General features: G+C 38.1%; 1 protein-coding gene across 2 annotated transcripts in view; it reads right to left on the bottom strand.

Moving 5' to 3' along the window:
* IL1RAPL2 (interleukin 1 receptor accessory protein like 2) overlaps nt 1-26,341 on the bottom strand; it is a 1,091,263-nt gene that overhangs the window by 478,179 nt on the left and 586,743 nt on the right. For both annotated transcript variants that reach the window (XM_059910655.1, XM_059910656.1), the window contains one exon: nt 16,052-16,205. In XM_059910655.1, the coding sequence (XP_059766638.1) occupies nt 16,052-16,205 (154 nt within the window). The remainder of the gene's footprint in view (nt 1-16,051; nt 16,206-26,341) is intronic.

Genomic DNA, 26,341 nt, shown 5'->3' with positions numbered 1-26,341 from the left:
TCTACTTTGTGTCAATCACTGTGCTAAAGAGATAGGAATGCAAAGGGGCAAGATTGATATAACTCCTGTCCTAATGGAACTTACCTGCTCATTTAATGAGAGGGTTATTTTTCTAACAATTTTATTTATAAAGTTATATTTTCTATAACTCAACTAAAGTACTATTTTTACTGAGTAAGTTTTTTGCACTTTCTAACTTTTAATGTATTATTAGAAGCTGCTCTGTTCTATCCTGTGTCAAGGCTTTTCTGCTCTTGAGCTGATTCCATCTGCCAATATATTATGTGGGGGCATTTTCCTTCTTTTCAGCCTACTAAGTAGGTTAGTGGTAGTAATAGTAGTAGCAGTGGTAGTACTAGTACTAGTAGTACTGGTCACAGTACCAGTAAATAATAATCATAATGACAATGGCAATGATAGAAATGGGTATCATTTACTCTGTTGTCTCAAATTCTCCCAAGAACTCTGCAAGGTAAATGTATACAAACAGATGTAGACATGCAGGCTTAGAGAAGTTCAATAACTTACCCAGGGTCACTTGGCAAGTTACTGGTAAAGAAAGAATTTGAAACCAAATATTTCTGACTTTAAATCTTGTGCTCTTTCCACTCACCATACTTTTTCTAGAGCAAGGGAGACTGCTGGGGTGATATTCTCAGTTCTGCTTCCTGGTATCTCCCTGCTAATAGATTTTAATGTTCATGACGTAGTTCATGAGTTGATTTTGTCGTGTATATAATCCCTAAGGAGGGGAGAAGGTTTTGAGGATCAAAAAAATCTTTGGAGTACAAAATTGACCTGTGAACCAACCAAAAAGGAATAAATATGGAGTTTGTCAGGGCTAGTTTGAAAATTGTCCTCTCTTAGTGTACATTCTGAGAATTAGTGAAGAATATAAGTTAATAGCTTCTGGAAAATGTCAAAAATCCCACATACTTCCACAGTTTTGCTTGAATGACTTTTATAAACCAGATCAGCAGAACTCTCTGAAGTCTTTACATTAATCTGATTTAAATATTTCAATTATAATGAAGATATCAATTAAATTTGGCATTAAAAAAAAGCCTCTGAGGGAAGATTTAGGACTAAGTTAGAAAGGCACTGTGGAGCAGAAGAAAATGGTAGAAAGCAGCATTGCATTAGGACAAATCCCAGCTTACCTACTCCCAAACTGTGTCTTTAGGGTACATAAATTAACCTCTCTGGATTCTGCTACCTTATCTAAAAACATGACGGGATCAGATCATATTCTCATCGAAGTCCCTTCTAGCTCTTATCCCCTCCTGAAGCTATTTCTCCTTCGCAAATGTTACTGGGTAAATCAAAAGTCTGTGTAGCTAAAATTCCAAGTGAGTAAAAATCAATCGGTCAGTCAACTGAAAAAGAAGCCTCCAAGAATTGGAGAATATTTGATTGACAGGACAGTATAAATGTATGCTCTCTCTTGCAGAAGCTCTAAGGAAATTATTTTGGCTATCTCTCCCGTACTTTCTTCTTAGTCCTTTCCATCCCCAGACTTACATAGGCCAGCTGGTATGGTGTACCTGCATGCTCCCAACAACCAGTGCAGCAGCAATTACTTTAGTGCCTTTGCAGAGAAGAGACTCAGAAAAATCTTCCTTGAATTGAGTTAAAATGAGGAACTATAAGAAGGAAAGTTGTGCAAACCAGAAAGCACAAGGGAAGACAAGCCTTCTGAGCTCTAACAGGCACAGGCTAAGGAGCAGGGTTTATGCACAGTTGTGAGGGATTTCAGTTGGGAAACAGGTACCTAATATCCAAATGCTGGACCCTGCTTGTCTGTGAGGAAAGATCATAGGTCTTCCATTGTGCATATTCCCAAATATTCCAAGAATATGAGTTATTCTCCCTGGCACTCAAGGTCCTCCAGTAATCAAGTCTACTTTACCTATCTAACCTTACCTCCCAATGTTCTCTAGCGCAGTCCCGTGGCTTCACCTTCTCATTCAACTTGAGGAGGTATGGATTATAAGCTTAGAAATTAGAGACATTCAGAGCTTCTCTGGTGGCACAGTGGTTAAGAATCTGCCTGCCAATGCAAGGGACACGGGTTCGAGCCCTGGCCTGGGAATATCCCACATGCCGCCAAGCAACTAAGCCCGTGCGTCAAAACTACTGAGCCTGAGCTCTAGGGCCTGCAAGCCACAACTACTGAGCCCACCTGCCACAACTACTGAAGCCTGCGTGCCTAGAGCCTGTGCTCCGCAACAGAAGAGGCCACGACAATGAGACACCTGCACACCGCAACAAAGAGTAGCCCCCACTCACCGCAACTAAAGAAAGCTCGTGCACAGCAACGAAGACCCAACACAGCCAAAAATAAATAAATAAATAAATAAATAAATAAATTTATTAAAAAAAAAAGAAATTAGAGAGTGGCCTTCAAATTCCAACTTAGTTCCTTAATAGCCATGTGACCTTGGGCAAGTTACTTAACCTCAGAGTTTTGATTTTCTTACCAGTAAAATAATAACACCTACTTCACAGGGCTTTTGTGAAGTTATCATTCAATGAGGTGATGAAAATTATCATAATAGTTATCATTTATTGTGAATCAACTACATACCAGGTTCTATGCTCCTCTCATTGTCCTGCACTTAGGGAATTATACTCCTGTTGGAAGTAAACACCAAACTAAGAATTCAGAACAAGATATCCCAAAATTATAAAGACAGGTGCTAGTCTAGGTAGGCAGTCACCTTCAGAATGGCCAGCAAGCTTAAGTGTCAATTTTATCTCAATAAACCTGGGAGGGTGAAAAATGACCAGCCAGCGCTGAGTATCCCAGCAGCCGGATGTGTGCATGCACCAGGAATCAAGGGCCAGGCCCCGTGCAACAATCCAAATTAGCAGGCTTTTATTCAAAATTGAGGAGATTTAGCAATAAGTTTGCACACCTCAGTACTTTCTTTATTTTCATTAGGGTGTAAAAGACTTAGGAAATCTGAAGAAGTTGAAAGGATATTTAGAATCACTTCTCCTAAAGTGTGGGATTGGAATAGGGAATAGACAGCTGCATACTTGCTGTGTAGCCTTGAGCAAGTCGTGTAACTTCTTGAATCTGAGTTTCTTTATATAAAAATTGGGGCCTGTACTTTGAAGGGCTAGGGTACTGATTAGAAATAAATATATGTAAAGTGATTTATACGGTATCTGAAATAGATAATAAATAGTGTCTGCAGTTATTATGGCAATAGTTATATTCCTCTAGTTCTGACGGATTCAAATGTCAGCTAAATACAGGATGTCATCCCCACATATCAGCAAAAATACAAGTACAGACATCATGCTTGATATTTAACAAGTTGATGAGGTTTGGAAAAATCATGATAAGTGGCTTTATTACACTGTCCTGATTCTGGAGAAAATATGTAACACAGGGCTTAGGAGCTGCAGTTTTCATTGATCTCCTATAGTAATCATCAGTTGCCACACACAATTTAGTATTTCATTGTATTCTACCCTATATACCATGCAGACTGCTCCCAAATTTATATCTCTATCCCAGACTTCTCCCTGAATGCAGGACTTACATATCCAACTGCCTATTCAACATCTCCTCCAGGATGTCTAGCGGGTATCTCAAATAAAAGATGGCCAAAACAGAACTCTTGGATCTTGCCACAAAACCTTGCTTCCCCCACTCTAATTCAGTTCAGTAAATACAACTAGTGTCTACTCTATTACTGAAACCAAAAACCTAGGAATCATCATGAGAAAGTCCAGTCATTTTTATCTCTATAATATCTCTTGAATCTGTCCACATTTTACTATCTCTATCACCACCACTCTAGTCCAAGCCATCATCATCTTTCTTTTGGATGCTGTAATAGCCTCTTAACTTGTCTCCCTGACTCCTTCCATCTATTATCCATGGAACATCCAGAGGAAGATTATTTTTACATAAGTCAGAAGGAATGTGACATTGTTCTACTTAAAATCATCAAAAGGTGTCCTCCCACTCTTAGGATAAAGACCAAAACCCTAAAAGGCACTGTGTCATCTGGTCCTTCCCTACCTTTCCAATCTCATTTTGTCCCACTCCCCGCCACTACTCCCTGTGATCCAGCCACACCGCTCTCTTTCTGTTCCCTAAGCATGCAGGGATCTTTGGCACTTCAAAGCCAACACATGCTGTTCCCTCTGAAATATTTTTCTGTTCATTCTTCACCGTGACGGCTTTTTCTTAACCTTCAGGGTCCAGCCTAAATGTTACTTTGTTTCAAGTAAACCTTCTCCAATTGTCCAATATAAAGTAACGGCCTACCTACTTCTCAGTTATTTTCCTTTATATCACTTACCGCAGTTATTAATTATATACTTATACATGTGTTTTTTGTTTTGTCTCTTATCTATTCCCACCCCACATTACACTACAAGCTCTATTAGGGCAGAACATGTCTCTTTTAGTTCACTTCTACTCACTCTGCACAACGAATATTTGATGAAGGTTAAAAAAAATCAAATATATTCATTGTGGATCCAGGGTTGATAATCACTGAATTAGATACTAAATACTTGTTCACTTGTCCCAAAGTGTCCTTTTCACCTTTCACCTCATATTGTAGACAGGACGTAAATTAAATAGCATTATGAAGATAATTTTACTGGCACAAAATATAAGGATACTGATATTAACAGATGTCTGTTTTAGAAGCAAGGTGGATTAGATGATTTAATTATAATGTTAAACACCTTTTATCAGAAAAAAAATTCAAGCCCAATTATTTCTCATGCAACTTTTATGCCAAAGTTTATAGTGAAACTATGATGCCCTGAATATCAAAATTGAGCAAACGACTCAGGGTACTGATCCAATATCTCTGAACATTATTATTACAGCCTTTCCATCCCATTTTCCCAGAGTACAGCTGAAGAGAATTATCAGAAACTACAGGTAGGGTCTGATGCAAAGAATTCAAAACACACAAAACATTAAAATTCACTCATCCAACAAATATATCAAATGATTACTATAAGCCAGAAACACAACTGGGTGTTTTTTCTAACCAGTCAAAGAGGATCAAGGCAATGTGCCCCAGAAATGAATCAACCTTCTCTGCCTGCAGACCCATGCCTAAGCATCTCATCACTTAGACTTCTGCATCTGGTGCTTCCCTATTATTTCTTAGGATCCCCACTGGAGAACGGTGCCAAATCATGGGGAGATTTCTAGCTATATAAAGTTCTCCCGGCACCAAGAAATGATCTATGGACTTGAACTGATGAATTATTTTCCTATTTGACATCCAAAGGAGGCCATTTCACTGCCTTTTATAAACCACCAGTGATGAACTATAATGACATAAGGAATTGCTGGACAGGAAAAGGCCATTCTCCTTAACATGCCTGTCCTAGGGACTCATTTCCACCTCAGCTTTGTCTCTGCAGCCTTTGCTATTGGCTCACACATCATTAAAATGTCTTGCTGGCTGCAAAAGCTCATTTATACAGACAACATTTGCTCTGACCACCTTAATTGACAAATTATTCCACATGATTGCATCTCCTTGAATGAAATAGTTTTGCCTAAAATACCAACATATGTAGCCCTTTGCTTGAGTTTGTCATAGCCCCTAGTTAACTTCCTAATTTTTAAAATTCATCCCCTGTAAATGAAGCACCCTATTAAAAATATCAATTTGTCTTAGACAATTTATCAGACTGTTTTCTTGTGGTAAAATGGCTGTGAGGTCATTTTTGCAAGTGTTCCAGTAATAATAATGATGATGATAATGATACTAATCATAATAATTAATATCATTGATTGAATACATACTATTTCCCAGACACCATTGTAAGTGTTTTTCATATATTTTCTTCACTCAGCATAGCTAATACACCTCCCCATTTTCCATGGAGAAAAAACTGAAATTCAGAAGAGTAAATTAAAGTTCTCAAAGTCACACAGCTACAAGGATTTGAATCAGATTTTTCTGGTTCTAGATCAGGACATAAGGGAGTAAATCAAGTTTTCAGAGTTTTCCAAGGGTCTTCTCTTAGAATCATACTCTTTGTTTTGCTAAGATTCCTGTGTGTGTGTGTATGTGTGTGCTCATCTGTATCTTAACCATCTACATATAAGAAAATTTTTTGTTGTCAAATCAGATCATAGTACTATGAGCAATACATGGTTCTATAAGCATTTACTAGTGGAAGGGGCTCAGGCTTTGAGAAAACAATAGCCACCTGAATCTTCATTCTAGCACCATTGTTCAGTTGTTGTAAAACACTGAGAGAAATTACCTAACATCTCCAAATTTCAACTTCAGCATCTGTAAAGAGGGGCTAAGGTGACAATACCACACAGGATTTTTTTGATACTTAAATGAGATCATATCTGTGGAAACATTGAGCCCAGCTCCTAGCTCCATAATTGTATTTTGTGTCTAAATGTCAAGATAAACCTTTGTATGGGGAACCAAGAATCTTGGAGAACATTAATCTAACTGGTGAGACAAAACCTAAACAAAGATGTCTAAGATAATTAATTATAAATTAGCATCAGTCAGTGTGGTGAAAACTTTTATAAAATTGCCAGGGGAATTTAGGAGAAAGAAACAGGTGATTGTAAAATAAAGTTAATCTGTGAAGACTTCCTGGAGGAAGTCCAGAAGTGCAAATATGTCCTGGCAGAGAAGAGTATGAAGGCCTGAAGTAGGCAAACAAGCAGGAAGGTAAGGAGTTAATGGCATTTATGGAGCACTGTTGTGTGCAAGAGCCATGCAGGTAGTCTGTAGCATGTTGCTTTAAGAGCAAGGTTTTAGAACAAGGTGGGTTCATATCCTATCCCCACCACTTGCTAGCCGTGTGACCATAGACAAATAACTTATCCTGAGTCTCCATTTCTTCCCTTATAAAATAAAGACAATATTGGCAACCTTCCAAGGTCGTTGTGAACTTTGACTGATTGTAAAGTACAGTACCTGACCCAATAAATGGGCATTCTCTGAGCATCTACTCCACTGTGTTGGATCTAGTTCATGGCTAATCTCCCACCATACTAAGCTTCTAGTTTTCATCCCTTTACAAGGGTAGCTTGATAGAATATTCTCAGCCTTCTCAAACCACTGCTTTCAGGTTAGCAGAGAGCAAGGTAGCTGAGAGTCTCACAAATGAACATAATGGAACTAGGGAAATCTGTGCCCGTGGATCTCAGGTGCCTATACACCTAGGATTCATAATGTAATTCCTTCCTAAGAACTCCTTCCCCCACCCCTAACTCAAGTCAGAAAAGTCAGTCAAGGAGTCAATGATCACCTCAGGTGCTGGAATAGAGCCACTGGAGCGGAACTGGCCTAGACTGGGCACGTTTGCCACATCCTGCTGCTACGGTGCTCTAACTTGCTCACCCCCAGCCCTCCCAGCAAGCTGGTCTCCCGCACAGCTACTTGCGAAAGACTCCCACAGGAATGAATGTTCTCATAGTCCCTGACTTTGCAGAGGAACAAGAGTGTCTTTCTGCTAATGGGACAGTTTAATAGTGTTCGTTCATCTCCCTGTAGGGCATAGAAACACGACACAAAAATTTTCCTAGGACAGAGACTGGAAATCTCTTTGACCCTGGCTGTCACTAATAGGGTTAAGAGATAGCATTGTGTCATAGGTTGAGGCAAAGGAGGGTAATAAGGGGGAGAAAGGAGAGACAAAATAAGAGTGGCAGAAGAGGAAGGGAAAAAAATCACTCTTTAGACTGACATTCAAGGCCCTCCTTCCCACTAATTCTAAGTAGGCTTTTTTTTTTCCTCCTTGTCCCCCAAGGTCATGAGTAGAGCTGACCTTGTTTCTAGAGGAAGCAAACAGCCACCTGCAGGGTATGAATTGTGACACTCTGGGAAAGGCCCCCCACAGGCACTGCAAAGCTGCCAGAAATTCCCACCATTAGTCATGCCTATGAGTTACAGAATTGAAATATCTATTAAATTGCAAATATGCTAGCTTAGAAGGGAAACATTTTGGCCATTATCAGTCATGAATTCTTTATCTCTTTGAGGTATTAGATTAGCCCCACCAGAAAGCAAGGATCTGGGGAGATGGGCTACAGAGAAGACATGACATTAGGACATTTAAAAGAGCTAGAGAGGGACAAAGATGTCATTCAGTGTGGGCTGGGTAGAGTAGGAAAGGCCAGGGTGACCCAGGAAAAGAGGGAGGCCTAGGAGGAAAGGCAAAGGAGCTGCTGCAAGCCGGTTTGGGTCATAAGATTTCTGCACCTGCAACTGTGCAAAAGAACAGTCAATTATGAAATGCACAGTCAGTCATGTGAAAGTTCCATTAATGTAGCCAAGAACTATTGACTGCTGAGGTCTTTCCTCATTAAGTCACAGAAAAGGTATAAATGAGATATATTCTCATACGATAATCGGGATACAGACATTCAGATCATATCAACTGGCTGCTGAGAGGGATCAGGAAGGAGAGCGAACACACGCCAATGATTTGTCCCCTTCGGTGCTTCACATAGCACTGCTTCGATGCTACTCTAAGGCGGGTGCTTTATCCCCGGGGCTCTTCATTTATCTGTAACATTTGAGACCAACTTGTTTCATCATCTAAATCGCTCTTCTCTGGAAGGTGATCAATTTGTCAATACCCCTCCTGTAGTATTACATCCATAAATTGTGCCCTTCACTCTCTGCTTGGATCGACCAGTCTGTTGGATGGTGTGATTAGGATAGCTTCTGAGTGCTGTTCTCAGTTTGTCTATTAACTGCTCTCCAGACCACTTTAAGATTTTTTTCCCCACTTGTTGCTGGAGATGGAAATCGTGGAGCAGAGTCTGCACCAGCCACACAGCCAGTCGCTTGTTTAAAAGTGTTACTGACCCAAATTATTTAAGGCAAAGGCCACAAATAGGCAGCCCTCAAACGGAATTTAGCCTACAGGCATGTCTTATTCGGTCCACACAATGCTCAACAAGCCAGGGATTTCCACATAAAAATCCAGACTTCTAGCATCTCTTCAAAAATTAGAGGGCCTAGCAGCACTGGATCCTTAATTTCATATAACAGCAATCAGCTAGGGCTGAGTTGGTACTGCGAGGACTCTCCAACTTGCCCCCCTCTGTGGCCTCACACACTCACTCAGGTATATGACCTGCCTGGCTTCTAGAAGCATTTTGAACATTGATTAGGGAATTACCCCTTCACTGGCCTAGCTTCAGCCATCAGCAGTAAATGCTTTTCCTTTTATAGAAGGAATCGAATCAGGGCTATTTCTTCTTAAAGCCAAAACAGTGGATTGGCAAATAAGCACTTTAAATAACAGGTTATTTAGGGATCCTTAGCTCTGGAGACCTGAGCTCTGTAGTCACCATCTTTGGAGTCCTCTTTGGGTTGCATCTCCTTTTTATCTGGCCCAGAACCCAGGATTAAGGGACTGTGGACAGAGTAACGGGGGGGTAGGATAGGAAAGTACTGTGTTAGGAATCAGCATATACGGGTTCTAGTCCTGGCTATGCCATTCACCAGTTCCCAGCCCAGGGCAAATGGTTTAAACACTCTGAGCCATAATTTACTCTGCTGAAAAATACAAAATACAAATAATGATAACAACAACAACAACAATCTTTGCCAACTCCATAAAGTTCTTTGAGAAACAGAATGAGATGTCAGAAGTGAAAGTGCTTTGAAATTATAAAGTTCTCTACAAATACCAAGCTGTCTTATTTGTGCCCAACTGAAGCACTCATCAATGAAATAAGCACCCAACCAATCCAAGCTACACATAATGTCTGAGTACTTACTATATGCTCAGCACTTGGGGAGATGCAAAAGAATTGGTCAACAAATCCCTGTCCTTAAGGAGCTTATAGGCTAGTTGAGAAAATAAGATAAACAATGGAAAACAAGATTATAATTGTAACATAAAGTTAATGCCTGCTAAGTATCTTACTGAAACCGTTAAAGATACAGTCATCAGTAGGATGCCAGTAGACCCACTTGACTACTCACTTAGCTTTTGTTGTTTTTTTTTTTTACAGTTTATTCTGTGGAAACAGCATCTTCAGATACTCTCAACCAGGGGAAAAGTGTTACGTGGTCATACAGTTTAGGAAATGTTCTAAACTATGGCCCATCTTCCTTTCAGAAAATTATAATATATATTAGAATATTATATACACTAAGATGCCCTGAAATGCCTTGCAAGAAGGAAAGCTATATAACTTTGACTTAGCAGATAAACACATTGCCACACAACTTCTCACCATTCTCTCTTCCTTTCCTTTTTCTCTCCCCAAAGTAACTATTAACATCTCTTAGAATTGGAGCTCCATAGAACACAGTTGGGGAAACACTATTTGCCCTAATGAACATATTTTAAATTTTCACAGGTTCCAAAGGGAACATAATTCTGTCTCTACCTGTCTCCTTCAAGAACCACATTAGAAACTTGGATCCTATGCTCCTGGTTGCACAGAGTAGACACTGATTTTTGTGATGATTGGTCTTTACCAACTGAATCAATGTTGTTTAACTAGACTGTTCTCTATTGTTTCACTTCTACTAACTTGAAATCGTTGCCATAACTGCAATGAACCTTACTGGAATTGATTTTTTTTTCTCAGTACGGATTTTCTATTAATAGGGCCACATGGCACCAAAACATGCAGCCTGGCAAATTCTATCTTCTGTACATTCTTGCTTTTCCTGGCACCACACTGTTCCTTGTTTCTCTCCTGGGACTGTCCTAAGCTCAGATTTAATTATGTGTCCCATTACTACTAATCTCATCTAAGGTGCTCACTGAGAGCTAAGGACTAGGCTCCAAAATGTCAAGTGCATTCTTTTTAGGGTTTTCTAAACTCCAGCAGGGACTTCAAATTGAAGACCAAATAGTTAATGTCCAAAAAGGCCATTATAGTGGGGTGATGTACACTGTGATCAATATTTTGGCATCTTTTTCAATGTACATAATATGGGTGAAATTGTATGGTTTGTGCTTGGTGATGGTTGAAAAGTTATATTTGAGAGTCAGAAAGACCTAGATTCATATTTGTGCTTGGCCAATTACAAAGTATGTGACCTTGGAACATAGCCTCTCTAAGTTTTAGTTTCTTCTATAAAATGAGGACAATAATAGTATCCACTCTCATATGGTTGTTGTGAGGAATAAATGAGAAAATGAATGAAATACACTAAGCACAATGTCTCCTTCACAGTAAGCTGTCAATAGACATTAGCTCTCAGGGGGCCCCTATTATGATAACTTAGTTGTTGGCTTAGAGATCACTTCTCCTGTTGCATTATTATCACTCAGTCAGAATCTCCACTTCTTTTTATTCCCCCAACTCTCCACCATATCTTTAAATTCCACTGTTTTTCTTAAACCTTAAGAAACTCTTAAGGTTTAAGAAACTTTCTTAAACTCTCACCCCAGTGTCTCAGGATTAACCGTAGAGGCATGAAAGAAACTCTTAAGGTTTAAGAAACTTTCTTAAACTCTCACCCCAGTGTCTCAGGATTAACCATAGAGGCATGAAAGAACAAAGAGCCAGGGCCAGGAAAAGCCCGTTTTCAAATCCGATGGGAAATTGCTTCCTCGGTGTGTAAACAGATGCCATTCTCCACACCAAAGTAAGGAGTACAGCTATACAGTCTAAGTGACACCTTCAACAATGCACTACAGTTAGTTTTAACTTTGCAAAGTGAAATTAAAAGCACTTACTGAAGCCATGCATTTGAACATCTTCACCAAAGACTGATTCCAGCTTCCAGTTTGCAATTTAATCAAGCTTTGCATGACCAGATTGATTTGCTGCTATTATAGTAATCCAGCAGCAAATCTTTGCAACCTATCCATAGAATAAATCTCTCTTTCTAGCCATGACATTCAGACACCAATGGATTAAGAAATCTCTCATCCCTAATAAGTGAAGAGTCTCAAGTCACAAACTCTAGAGCTATCTAAGATAATCAGGAGTAGGGGTATTATTTGCATATTCACCAGAGAACAGGTTAGTGGTTTTTTCTAAATAGTCAATATGCTTTTCTGAAAAGGCATAAAATCATGTATTTATGAATGATTTGTTAGGTGAAGGGTGAATTATCTTCTAAATAAAGTTAATTAGTATTGGCTTCCTGCTTGGGTTCATTTTTGGGAACCCCTATAATTTATGTCTGTCATTGACCTTCTCAAGGCAGACATTCTCCTCTATTATAATAGGAGACCCTATTCCATTATCTTATCAACCCTCTCCCACTCCTCTTCTCCTTCTTCTATTATCACCTGTTCTACATTCTCATGTAGTCAACCTTCCCTTCTCTCCTTATCACTTTGACTAGGCTTCTACACAAAATTCAATGTGAGAATAAAGGAAAAAAAATATCTTTAAAATAACAAATAGCCACCTGAAATATGCTGTGGGAAATACAACTGTTAGTTGTTGGTATCTTTGACAAATGACCTAAATACCCTATTGTACATGTCTATATGTTGTTAAACCACTCCCTATTTATCTGCAGCCTCCAAAAGTATAAAAAAGAAATGTCTACAATAACATTACACAGGTCTGCTATGATTTAAATATTAAAATGATTCCAGAAAAGTTGCATTTCAAATCCTACTTAAATGCAGCTGGCTATTTAAAGAAATCTCATGACAAATTATTTTATATTGAAAAAATAATTTCATAAAGCCAAAGATTACCTTCTAATTAATCAGTTTTGAATAACTGGATCTTTTTACAACCGATCTATTTAAAGCAAGTAGTACCTATACACTTTAAGAGAGCACTTGTTTCACTGAAGAAATATTTCTGATTTATAAATTTAAAAGAACAGTGAGAAAATAATCTTTTAAGATTTGAATAATCTTTTAAAACTTGCATACTTGCAATACACAATGTTAAAAACCTCTACCTACATGATTTTGTAATTAACCAATCCTATGATTTTTGTATTAATATTCCTAGCCCATGCCTGCATGTTGCTAAACTCAAAACAAGTATGAGTGGGTTACCCTTTAAATAATCCCAGACTTATATTTTGAAATATAAAAGGACAATCTGTTAATTGCTCTTTTTTTTAACATCTTTATTAGAGTATAATTGCTTTACAATGGTGTGTTAGTTTCTGCTTTATAACAAAGTGAATCAGTTATACATATACATATGTCCCCATATCTCTTCCCTCTTGCATCTCCCTCCCTCCCACCCTCCCTATCCCACCCTTCTAGGTGGTCACACAGCACTCAGCTGGTCTCCCTGTGCTATGCAGCTGCTTCCCAGTAGCTATCTATTTTACGTTTGGTAGTGTATATATGTCCATGCCACTCTCACATTGTCCCAGTTTACTCTTCCCCCTCCCCGTATCCTCAAGTCCATTCTCTAGTAAGTCTGCATCTTTATTCCCATCTTGCCCCTAGGTTCTTCATGACCTTTTTTTTTTTTTTTTTTTTTTAGATTCCATATATATGTGTTAGCACACGGTATTTGTTTTTCTCTTTCTGACTTACTTCACTCTGTATGACAGTCTCTAGGTCCGTCCACCTCACTACAAATAACTCAATTTCGTTCCTTTTTATGGCTGAGTAATTGCTCTTTAATCAAGGAAACAAGGAATAATATAGCTTAGACAATATTGCAAATAAAAATAAATCTTCACAGAGCAACCTCTTGAACTTCCATACTGAGAAGCCATTTTGTCTCTACATCAAGTATAACATTTGAACCCTGTGAATAAATAAACTTGATATCTTCTTATATGAACAATGACTCAAGGATAAGTTTGAATTATTTTTTCTAGTATGTAATACATATTCAGTGTATTTTTATTTAAATAGCAAATGAATAAATTACTGTTTCAGTGGCTGAGGTTTTATCCTCACCCTCCCTTGATAGATTTCCCTTAGTGACCAAAACTCTGTATTTTCATGACAGCTCTTAGGAGCTTAGGTGAAACAATTTGGGACCTATGAAAATTAATTTTGGTGTGTGTGTGTATGTGTGAACTAACATGCTCACAAGGGAATCATACCTGTGACTGACTTCTTTGGCACCATTTTCTCAGCTAGTATTTCTCAAAGCATGATCCTTGAAAGGCATGCAAGAGATTCCCCAGGACAAAAAGATAAATTCCCTGTCTTACTGATGTACTAAATTAGAATCTGGAGGAGAGAGATGGGAATCTATATTTAAGGAGCCTCATCTTTACCATACCTGGGTTCTTCCATGTGATTCTGATGCACATTAAATTTTGAGAAACTCTGAGAGGTAGAGTTCAGGTGAAATTTTAAATCCCCAGTTCAACTCTTCTTAAAGTTTAGGGCAAGTGAATTAATGCCTTATAAGACACGCAAAATAAGCTCCAGAATCTAAAAACAAACTAAAGAAACAAATGTGTTGTCACCATAACCCAACAGATGGAAGCATAAAAGAGGTTTGGTATTTACTTTATTCTGGTCCAACTTAAAATATAAGCTAAACACTATAATGTTACAAACTTTACTAAATGACCTCCAAATGGAAGTGTTCTGAAAGCATCAGATAAGAATTGTGTGACTGTGGTCAAAGTGATGATGCTGCAAGGATTTGTGCATGGTCAGGCCACTTATAAATGATGTATAACTGCCTATGATTGACTCTTCTGCTTGAATGAGGCAGGAAGTCTAGTTCATACTAAGGGAATCAGGAATTAAACAAAAGCAGATCTTTGCTATTTGGATTGGCCCAATATGGTAGTTATTTTGAAAGCTCATGGAGAAGCAACGCACAATTCTAATCAAAATAATAATTCAAACCATCACAGAAGGTACTTTACAATTCAGACTAAGAAGTAGAACTGTCATGTATCAGAATAGAGAATGAACTAAAGTATATATATTAATTTTTAATTAATTTTAAGGTGTATATATTGATTTTTATTTTTACTCCTTTTGTTAATATTTAGAATTTAGAAAAAGATGAAAAAAGAAACTAGTTGACTCTCAGGGATCAAAAACTAAATCAAATATATGTTATAGAAATGAACTTACTAAGCAAGTATCATTATTAGTAGACTGATTTTAACACTATCCCAAAAGGTCAGCTAGCCATAAACAAAAACAATATAGAAGAAAATCCATATTCCTAACATTAATGAGAGTATGTTGTAACTAAACAACTAGTTGATGTCAACATTAGATGGTTAAACAGGTAATGCTCAAGTTAATAAGTGCAATAAATATTACACTTGTCTGGATAATGTCAAATTTTACCATGGCTCAGATTTTACCCACAATACAAAAATGTGTGTGTTTACTTATACACACACACATACATCTGAAACATATATAAGAAGAATAAAATTAGTCAAGATTTGCTCAGGCACAATAGTAGGTGGACCTTTTGTCACACAGTTTCTTAAGGTCCATCACACCCATTGTCAGGGATAACTTTTATGTCATTAGGGTCTGTCCTATTTTGCTGAAAATTACTTACTAACATTCTCCACCAGGTAAGAATATTCTGAGTCTTTCTCTTCCATTGTGAGTAGAATTACTAATTTACAATTTGCTTGTACTTCTGATGTAAAACATATGTGCATGCTATTCATTTGGAGTTGCTCTATTTAAGAATCACTAGAACCTCACAATAACATCACTCATTTATGAGCAATTCTATATAAATGATATTTTGGATGCAGTCCAAGAAGATTTCATTACAAAAGCCCAACAGAACCTCATTCTGAGGCAGCCTTCTCCTGCAAGAAGACTCCACATATGGGTTAAGTCAACATTCTAAAGTGGTTCCAGCATATCTTTTCTGAGACGCTTAGTAACAATCAATGATACCCTGAAGAGTTAAGAACCTTTCATAAAAGCAGAGAACAGATATGCAGTAACTGGTACCATGTTCCCTAAATTAATTGTCCATATTCCACATATAGCTAGCTTATCAGTACAACTTATTAATAGTGAGCTTCACAACTATTTTATTTGTAGCTAATTCTAAATTCACAGCTAGTTTACTCTTTGTTTGGAAACTTTTTCTTCCTGTACCAAATTATACTTAAAATCTCATTTGCCATGATTTGGTAAAACCAATGCTTACCTGTAACTTTCAATTCAGTTGTTCTTCTTACAAGTTTTCCTTCATACTTAAGCTCACAAGTGTAATTTCCTCCATCTTCTTCTTGAACTTCCTGGATTAGAAGGGCATTTCCTTTCTGTATTATGATGCTTCTCCACATTTTTGGTTTGCATTCCTGCAGAGAAAATATTTTCAAGTAAGCAAAAAATAAAAATTCACATCACTAAGTCTTAGTACTGGCAAGTTAGTACTTTCACTTTTTTGCACTCTTCTCTTTAGTTTTCAAAATATGTAGATAAAGAGTTAAGTCAATGACCAGAAAACATCACAAATGCATCTTATTGTATCCAATTGAAACATCACAACTATCACCCTAAGAACCACTTTAAAGGTCTGATCCCAAGAGCAGAAAGTCCTTAGAGACATTCTGCAAAAACAGAAAAGCATACAAGATCCCCAAATGCAAAAGAGGTAGAGCAGTCACTAAGTAGCATTTTAATGCCCTGGCTCTTTCTATATGACAGGAATATGTCCTAAGAGTTCTAAGAGGATAGTGTTCACTTAGCAACATAATATAAACAAGGGAGTCTTAGGCATTATTTTAAAATTCTAGTTGGCTTTTACACTGGCAATGGTTTAATTAATTTTTATAGTAAAAACTAATAATAATATTCAAGAGTCTCTCTCCCCATAGTCAAGAGATCTATTGTGGGGAGGTTGAGGGGGGAAGGGGATCAAGAAAATGAGGCTTGAGGAATTCTCTAGAAACATAGCTAGGTAAAATGAGGACACACTTTGTTGTAGTAAGGTAATGGGGAAATTATCCACTTATTTTCTGAGTTCAGTGATCTGTGACCAGATAATAAGATTTGGGTTTTGAGGTCAATTCTTTTACTCATCTGGTAAGAATGTGTTGCTACTGGAATTGGACTTTACTAGAAAGGAATGGTTAACGCTTTTCCGTCGACCGACAGAGATACAACAATAGCAGAGTATGTAAGAATATTCAGCCAAGTGGCTTTGTCGTTTGGGAATTTTCTCAGACTACTTTTTACATATTGCTCCAGTTTGTCTACCACTTATCTCAAGTGTTCAAAGAAAGTGGTGGCCAAAAGCTGTGCAAACATCAGTGAAGCTGTGGGGGATAGGTGTGAGGGGGCTCTGAAGTATTTTATCATTTAAATTCTGGATCTTTCAGTTAAGGAATTAAAAAATTGATCATGAGGCAGTTGACCTGAATAATAATTGAGGGCAGTTTCCACTTTCCCCATGGTATATACAACATCTCTTCTACCTCTCCTTCTCCCCACCCTTATTTCCACCCTCTGCACACACATCCTAAATATTCACGTAAAAGTAAAATCGGTGCTGACTCTCAATCCCCAGCTCTGCATGCTTGAGTGTGTGCATGTGTGTGTGCGCACATGTCGTAAAATGATTTGGAAGAGTGAGTACCCATTTATTAGATTTTACTGTAACAAAATTTCTTCTGTTATGATAGCAGAAGTTTTGACAACAAAACACAAAAACTGACACTTAAGTTCACAGGTATAATATTTAAGAGATATGCTTGCTTTATGTCCAATACAACTACCCACACACATTGTCAGAGAGTAAATAAAAGTAATACTGTCTAGGGCATCTAGATATAAAGCTGCTTCACTCCCTAGGGTCTTTCCAAAGAACACTTAAGGGTCTGTCTGAAATTCTATTACATACCATGTCTGGCAAGGTTTATCACCTATATGAGATTTGCTTCTGAGTTAAACCTTGGGATATAAGGTTTCTGGGAAAATGGAAAAGAAAGACTGAACAGAAAGAAAAAAATAGCCCAGCTGCCACTATCGTCATACAATAATAATCCACAATTATTTTCGCATTGCTTCCAACTCTGATAGCCTCAGATTTCTAAAGAATCATTCTGAAGGTCATTAAACAAAAATATGGTCCCTCTGGGCATTTTGAGAGGAAAGGAAAATGAAAACTGAGCTGCTTCACTTTCACATAGCAGTGGTGGGGGCAGGCAAATGAGCCCACACACTCACTTCATTCAAAGACAAATGGCATCGTTTTCTAATATCATTTTGGGGGAAAAGTCCATATGCAATTAGCTCTGACCATTTTCATTTTCTCTGCACACTGCTTTGTTTTTTTCCCTAGGAAGTAAAATCTAAAGAGTGTACAGGAATTACAAAATAACTCCTGATGAAGAACAGCCTGGAATCTTCACATGTTCTTTGGGATAGATACAGATAGTCCCAAGTGCTTTTCAAGTTGTCATCTAGCCTTATAAAGGATTCCTTGTACCCAATAGAGTTTTTGTTTTTAACTGTGTTATAGGAAAATGTTATCTTCAGGTCACCTCCATCCTTCTGGAACAATGTAATATAGATGAAAAGGCAAACTAGCCTCAGAGCAAGACAGCTCTAGGTCAAAATCTGGGGTTCACCCAAGTTCTGTGATCTTGGGAAAATTTGCCTAACTTCTTTAGGTCTCAGTTTTTTACTCTGCATATGGGGATACTATACACTACCATATGAGCAGCCAGAATCCAGAGCCTTGCAGAGTTTATTCATTACACTCTTGTTGGGCAGCACTATATTTAGTGGTCATCCAACACAGAGAATGCTTTTCATCCCTAAACTTTCACAATCCTGGATTATATCTCCTCCAAACGTCTGATTCTGCTTGGTGAAACTTGGTGCTAATGGACTAATCAGATAAAAACAAATCTTCACTAATTGGTTAACCATCCCCCAGCAACATAATACTTTAACCCACTGAAAATGTATAGCTCCTAAGAGGCCACTCCAACACTAATCCTAGCAGGTGGGTAGAGAAACTATATTTTGTTCAGAAGAACCTTGTAGATGATATCCTGCCCCCACCAACCCATCCTTCACGAAGTTACCTCATTGGCTATCCTGCCCACGTCTGGGTGCCTATATCAAATCTCAGAAGTCTTCCAGGTTTTTGACTCCATTATTTGCAGCATCTCTGCCTTAAGCTGCTGGCTGCTAAGCTTACTACTGTCACTGCTTCTCTCCTGCCTCCAGTCTTCCCATCATCTCTTTCTTATTGGACAGACAACATTACCATACTTCACTCCCTCCAGACCTGTTTAGTTTAGTTCTGACAGCCTGGTGGGCAACAAAGTTTGCAGCACATAGGTCAAGTCTCAAGATGGTTGTTTATCTGAGGCAAGGACAAACTACCAAAACCTCGAATGGGAACAGGCCCCTAATATTGTCCTCAGTGTGTAATGCCTCTATTATTTAATGCCTCTGAGACCATTACATTGAACTTAATCAACTAGAAGTTTTCGCTGAGGACCAGTTTTACTTAAGTTTAACAAACAGCTTCAGTTCATGGTCCAGCTGTCCTCTCACAGAACAGTTTGCTGTAGGACATCCTTGCTCGGTCAAAATCACATCAGCCTTTAAATTCCAGCTTCCTTCCCTTCTTCCCAGCCTTCCTGAGTGGAAGATGTTATTTGCCAGCAGTTGCTAGGTTGGGAGCCTAGGATGTTCAACAGAAACATCTGTTGACCAAGCCCCTTGAAGCTGCCAGCCATATTTGGATCTTGGAGTTCCCACCCTGAAATATTCACCACTACATTCACAGTCTACTTCTGAGATAGCATCATCACAACCACAGGTGTATTTCAATCAGTTTGATTTGTTAGTCATGGTTACTTCAGTGCTATTCAGAGCACATGACTCATTTCTCACAGCAAGAACACGAGGAAGATTCATTTAAATATTTATTCTGATTCTGAAGTTCAGACACAAAGCAGCTGTGCAACCATAAGGCAATCACATAACCTCTGGTCCTCTTCAAATACCTAACACACATTCCCTCACACCAAACTTCTCTCCTTTCCCCTGGAGACTGGACTATTCCACAGAGCATCTAGGCTCTGCCTAACAATTTGTAGGAAACCTGAACTTTCTTCACTTTAAAGATGGAAGAGATAGGAGCACAATTGTGAATTGGGTATCAATCTTGTACTTCCACTCCAAATGCCTAGGATAACCCACTGCAGGGAGTCCTTCCCCTCCCTAGTTCTTTTCCTCTAACTTTCTATCTTCACAGTCCTAATGTTGAATTTGGTACCCCCACAGTGGTTGAGTATAAATCCCACATTCAAATACTTGGGATGAAATCCCAAGTTATATGTTCTTGAGCATGCTACTTAACCAATCTAAGCCTCAGTTGCTTCACCTATTTTTAAAAAGTTGGTGATAATCATAATATATACCAAATAGGGGTAATTATTAGGATTAAATGAGGTAATACATATAAATCCTCTGTAATATAGAGCACCACATGCTAAAACCACTCAATAAATATTAACTATTATTCTATTATTGTCATTACCCTCAGTATCCAGCTTTCAAATTACATACACAACTATCTTGATATGTTAATAACTATTAGGAGTTAATGTGACTCATATTTCTATAGGAGTCTGGAAACAATCCAAAAGACAATCCAAAGTTACCATTCAAATGAAGGGGTTGATTTACTGTTTCTTATCTGAAACATAAAGGACTTGGAAGTTGTTACTACCATCCTAACAACAAGAAAAAAGCTGAATAAACTGAAACTCAATAACTTCTTTTATTTCCATCAGGTAATTGAAGTCACAGTAAAAGCCACTGTCCCAGAAACTGGAGAGACAGGTAGATACAGAGAATCACAGTTTACTGGGAGCAGAAGCAGCCTCAGGAGCCAACTGGTAGGAACACTTAAAGGATAATTGACTAATTTCTGGAAACTAAGTGTGAACTAGCTTGAGAAATAAAAAATCCCTGAGGGCCCAGTCTTGGAGGGCGGCCCACACTTTTGTAAGTTTTACCTCCACGAGTCCCACCAGGTTCTTCTCAGGCTGAAGATCAGAGAAAAATCCTGCTTCTGGCAAAGGATGGGGAAAGTAAACCATTTTGAAACATACCCAAAGAGCCTGCCCATAAAGGACGTGGGGTACAGGAAATATACAACCCCAGCCTCCTCTAGCCTTTGAAGTGGGGGAAGAAATAGCCAGCTCCAGTCCTCTCTATCTTTCCTGTCTTACAGGAAGCCGAGAAGCACATATGATGGTCACAGGCCAGGGACTAGGCTCACTAAAAGACTGAATCTAATCACAGGATTATAGAATGCTTTCCCTTGCCCAACACCTTACCAGTACATCAATAGGGCTCCTGTATAATAACACGATATTACAGTTGAAAGAAATACACAACACAGACCTTATTTAAGAATATGTCTCTAGAAAAATAGAAGGATAACAGGGAAGTAAAAAATAAGGACACCAGAGAGACTTTTAGCTTCTAACACCTACAGCAAGTAGTAAAAACAGCCTAACTCTTAGCCAGATTAGCATTAAAAAAACCTCACAGTAAAGGCCTATTTACTTCAGTTCCTTTTACCAAGTACATCACGTCTGGATTTTTAAAAATATTTACAAGGCATACTAAAAGACAGAAAAAAACACACTGTTCAAAGAGAAAGAGGAAGCATCAGAACCAGACTAAGATAGGGCAGAAATTTTGGAATTACTAGTCTGGGAATTTAAAATAAGTATGATTAATATGTTAATGACACTAATAGAAATAGTGGACAATATGTAAGAACAGAAGAGAGATGGAAACTCTTAGAATCAAAAGGGAAATGCTAGAAATCAAAACACTGTAACAGAAATAAAGAATGTCTTTGATAGGCACATTCATAGACTGGACATGGCCGAGGAAAGAATTAGTGAACTTGAAGGTATACCAATAGAAACCTCCCAAACTAAAAAACAAAGAGGAAAAAGAATGAAAAAAAATTGAACAGAATGTCCAAGAACTGTGAGAGGAGTACAAAAGATGTAACATAAATGTAATGGGATTACCAGAAGGAGAAGAAAGTGAGAAAGGAACAGAATAAATATTTGAAGTCATTCTAATGCTGGCTCATCCAGGATTACCAGACTAGATCATACCAGACTAGGTAAGACAGAGAGGTTTGGTGTACAGGTAGGTTACTATAAGCAAATGAGCTGAGTTTTGAACAATATATAAAAGTTAGGCAGGCAAGCAGGACATACAGGAGAGAGGGAATAACATGTGTAGAACTCAGATGTGAAAAACCATGGAGTGGACAAAAAAATATGAATAGTTTTGCTCTCTTGAGAGTGGCAATGAGTAGGCTGAGGCCAGATACTAAAAGCCTTAAATTCCATTCTAAGATATTTGCACATTGTCAGGTTTCAAATCTCAGCTCTGTCACTATATAACCTATCTCATAAGACTGTTCTAAGAATTGAATTATTTAATTAATGAACATGTGTGGCACAGTCAGGCCCTGTAAATACTCAACAAAAAGGAACTACTAACTAAAAGTTTTTATAGAATCACTGGAGTGCTTTAAATAGTGGCACACTATGATCAGATGTGCATTTCTAAAAGATCATTTTAATGGATATATAGAAGGTAGTCAGATTATAAAAAGAGACATTGCTTAAAAGGCTTTAATTTACTTTAATCTGTTTTTATCCCTCGAATGTCATTAATGCCATTAAGGATACACAGGAAGACCCTTTCAAGTCTGGATTCTTATAATAATTTAGGAAAGATCAATAGCAAACTCCTGTTAAATTTGAGAAAAACAAACACATCAACATTATAGAAGTTGACAAAAACATATCATTTTGATAAATCCAGAAATTGGACAGTCAAAACTCAACCTTATAAGATCTTTATTCCTAATCACCAAAACCCAGCAGCAAATGGTCATCAATGGGTGAATGGTTAAACAGTGGTACATCTCTACAGTGGAATATTGGACTATTATTCGGCAATAAAAGGAATGAACTATTGATATATATCACAACATTGACAAATCTCAAATGCATTATGCTAAGTGAGCAAAGACAGGCACAAAAGGCTACATATCATTTTATTCCATTTATATGACATTCTGGAAAATACAAAACCATAGGAATAGAAAACAGATATCTTTTTAGCAAGGACTGGGGCTGGGAGGAAGGGACTGAATACAAAAGGACATGGAGAAAATTGGAATGATGAAAATGTTCTGTATCTTGTTTGTGGTGTATATATTTGCCAAAACACATCAAATTATACAAGTACAAAGGATGTATTTTATGTTTGTAGATTATACAGAATAACAGGACTTAAAAAACCCTCAATCTTAAATTCCCAGTTGGAGTTTGAGATGTCCTAGGTAACTTTGCTTCTAGCCTCTTATGTAACTTTTTCCTTTCTATAGTAGCAGCAAATATCAAGGACTTTAGTCATTAGATGTTTATAACATGTCTGATATATATGGCACACATTGTTATACCTATTTTATATGTGGGAAAATAGAGGCCCAGTGTCATCCAATTACTCATCCACATTAATGGTGTAATGGTGACCAGAATCCAGGTGCCCAGACTCAAAGACCAGTGCTTCTTACACATATTAAATACCCATTCCTCAAATAGCAACCCATCTTCTTTATAATTTGCAAATAATAAATAAGCATTGTCACATTTCTAATGCCATACCTAAAAATAAAAACAAGGATAAACGGGTCTTAAATCTTGTGTCACTGACTGTGGTTTTAGGGCACACAAAATTGAAGCCTTCATGGGATTCCTAGCTCATTCCTTCTGGATAAAAGTATCTTTGAAAATTCTAGTTAAATAGATTAAGATTCTCAGGATGGAATATAATTTTATGGTTACAAAATAAGGCACATATTAATATCATTACAGTTTCAAAAGGGATTCAAAAACCCCAAGCATTTTGCCAAACCATTTTTTAGCCAAAATGTGTTGGTCATTTGGGCTGTGGTATTACAAGGTCTTCAATGACCTTCTTTTTCCCTCTTTAAGAAAATTGTCAGGATTTTCTGAGAGACAAGATGGCGGATTTGAAAGACTTGAGCTCACCTCCTCTCATGAAAACACCAAAATCACAACTTATTGCTGAACAACCATTGACAAAAAAGACTGGAACCTACCAAAAAAGATATTCTACATCCAAAGACAAATAAGAAGCCACAGGACGGTAGGAGGGGCACTTTCATGATATAATCAAATCCTATAACCACCGAGTGGGTGACCCACAAACTGGAAAATAATTATATCACAGATGTTCACCCATAGGAGTGAGAGTTCTGAGCCCCATGTCAGGTTCCCCAGCCTGGGGGTCTGGCATCAGGAGGAGGAGCCCCCAGAGCATTTGGCTTTGAAGACCAGTGGGCTTGTGTTCAGGAGATCCACAGGATGGAGGGAAACAGAGACTCCACTCTTCGAGGGCACACACAAGGTTTCATGTGCACTGGGACCCTGGGCAAAACAGTGACTCCATAGAAGCCTGGGCCAGACTTACCTGTGGGTCTTGGAGGCTCTCCTGGGGAGGCGAGGGTCAGCTGTGGCCCACTGCAGGGGCAAGGACACTGGTGGCAGAGACCCCATGCAATTTTCCTCAGAGTGAGCTCCCCTGGTGGTCACCATTTTGGCACTGAGACCTGGCCCCACCCAACAGCCTGAAGGCTCCAGTGCTGGGACACCTCAGGCCAAACAACCAACAGGGTGGGAACACAGGCCCACCCATCAACAGACAGGTTGCCTAAAGTTGTCCTGAACCCACTGCCATCTCTAGACACACCCCTTGACACAGCCCTGCCCATCAGAGGGACAAGACCCAGCACCACCCACCAGTGGGCAGGCACCAGTCCTTCCCACCAGGAAGCCTGCACAAAACCTTGGCCCAACCTCACCCACCAGGGGGCAGACACCAGAAGCAGGAAGAACTACAATCCTGCAGCCTGCAGAACAGAGACCACAAATACAGAAAGTTAGACAAAATGGAATGGCAGAGAAATATGTTCCAGATGCAGGAACAAGATAAAAGCCCAGAAGAACAACTAAGTGAAGTGGAGATAGGCAATCTGCCTGAAAAGGAATTCAGAATAATGATAGCAAAGATGATCCAAGATCTCAGAAAAAGAATGGAGGAACAGACTGAGAAGATAAAAGAAATGTTTAACAAAGAACCAGAAGATTTAAAGAACATAGATGAACAATACAATAACTGAAATGAAAAATACACTAGAAGGAATCAATAGCAGAATAAATGAGGCAGAAGAAGGAATAAGTGAGCTGGAAGACAGACTGGTGGAAATAATTGTCACGAAACAGAATAAAGAAAAAAGAGTGGAAAGAAATGAGGACAGTCTAAGAGACTTCTGGAATAACTTCAAACGCACCAACATTCACATTATAGGGGTCCCAGAAGGAGAAGAGAGAGAACCTGCCTGAGAAAACATTTGAAGAGATAGTAGCCGAAAACTTCCTTAACATGGGTAAGGAAACACTCAAGTCCAGGAAGCACAGAGAGTCCGATACAGGATAAACCCAAGGAGGAACATGCCAAGACACATTTTAATCAAATTGACAAAACTTAAAGACAAAGAGAAAATATTAAAAGCAACAAGGGAAAAGCAACAAATAACATACAAGGGAATGCCCATAAGGTTAACAACTGATTTTTCAGCAGAAACTCAAATGAGCATATTTACAAAGTGGAAACAGACTCACAGACATTGAAAATAAACTCATGGTTACCAAAAGGGAAAGGTGGGGGGGAGGCATAAATTAGGAGTTTGGGATTAACATATACACACTACTATATATAAAATAGATAATCAACAAGGACCTATTGTATAGCACAGGGAACTCTATTCAATATTCTATAATAACCTTTGTGGGAAAAGAATCTGAAAAAGAATAGATATATGTATCTGTATAACTGAATCACTTTGCTGTACACCTGAAACTAACACAACATTGTAAATCAACTATACTCAAATATAAAATAAAAATTAAATTAAAAAAAAAACTCCATACTACCCAACTTAGCATTTAAAAACAAGAAAGAAAATTGTCAGAATGTTTAGCAAGATAAATAACTGTAAAGCTCTTAACTTTGGAAGTTTATCTCATTGTAATGAGTGACAGCATTTAGAAATGGTCATTCCTAGACTATTATTTAGGAGATGAAATTAACTCCTCACAATCCATCTGGAATTATCTTAAACATGGTATGAGTCAGATATCTATTTTTTTGCAAGTGAATTGTCAATTATGTGCACATCATTTTTAATAAGCTGTTATCCTCCCTCCACACCCATTAAAATGAAATGTTATCATATACTAAATTCTCATATATACATACTTTATCTGTTTCTAGATTCTCTATTCTATTTAACTGATCTATTTATGCTTTCTTAAACTTACTATTTTAATTGCTACTG

The sequence above is a fragment of the Balaenoptera ricei genome, chromosome X, assembly GCF_028023285.1.
Source record: "Balaenoptera ricei isolate mBalRic1 chromosome X, mBalRic1.hap2, whole genome shotgun sequence".
Classification (NCBI taxonomy): Eukaryota; Metazoa; Chordata; class Mammalia; order Artiodactyla; family Balaenopteridae; genus Balaenoptera; species Balaenoptera ricei.
This window is presented reverse-complemented; position numbering and strand designations above follow the sequence as displayed.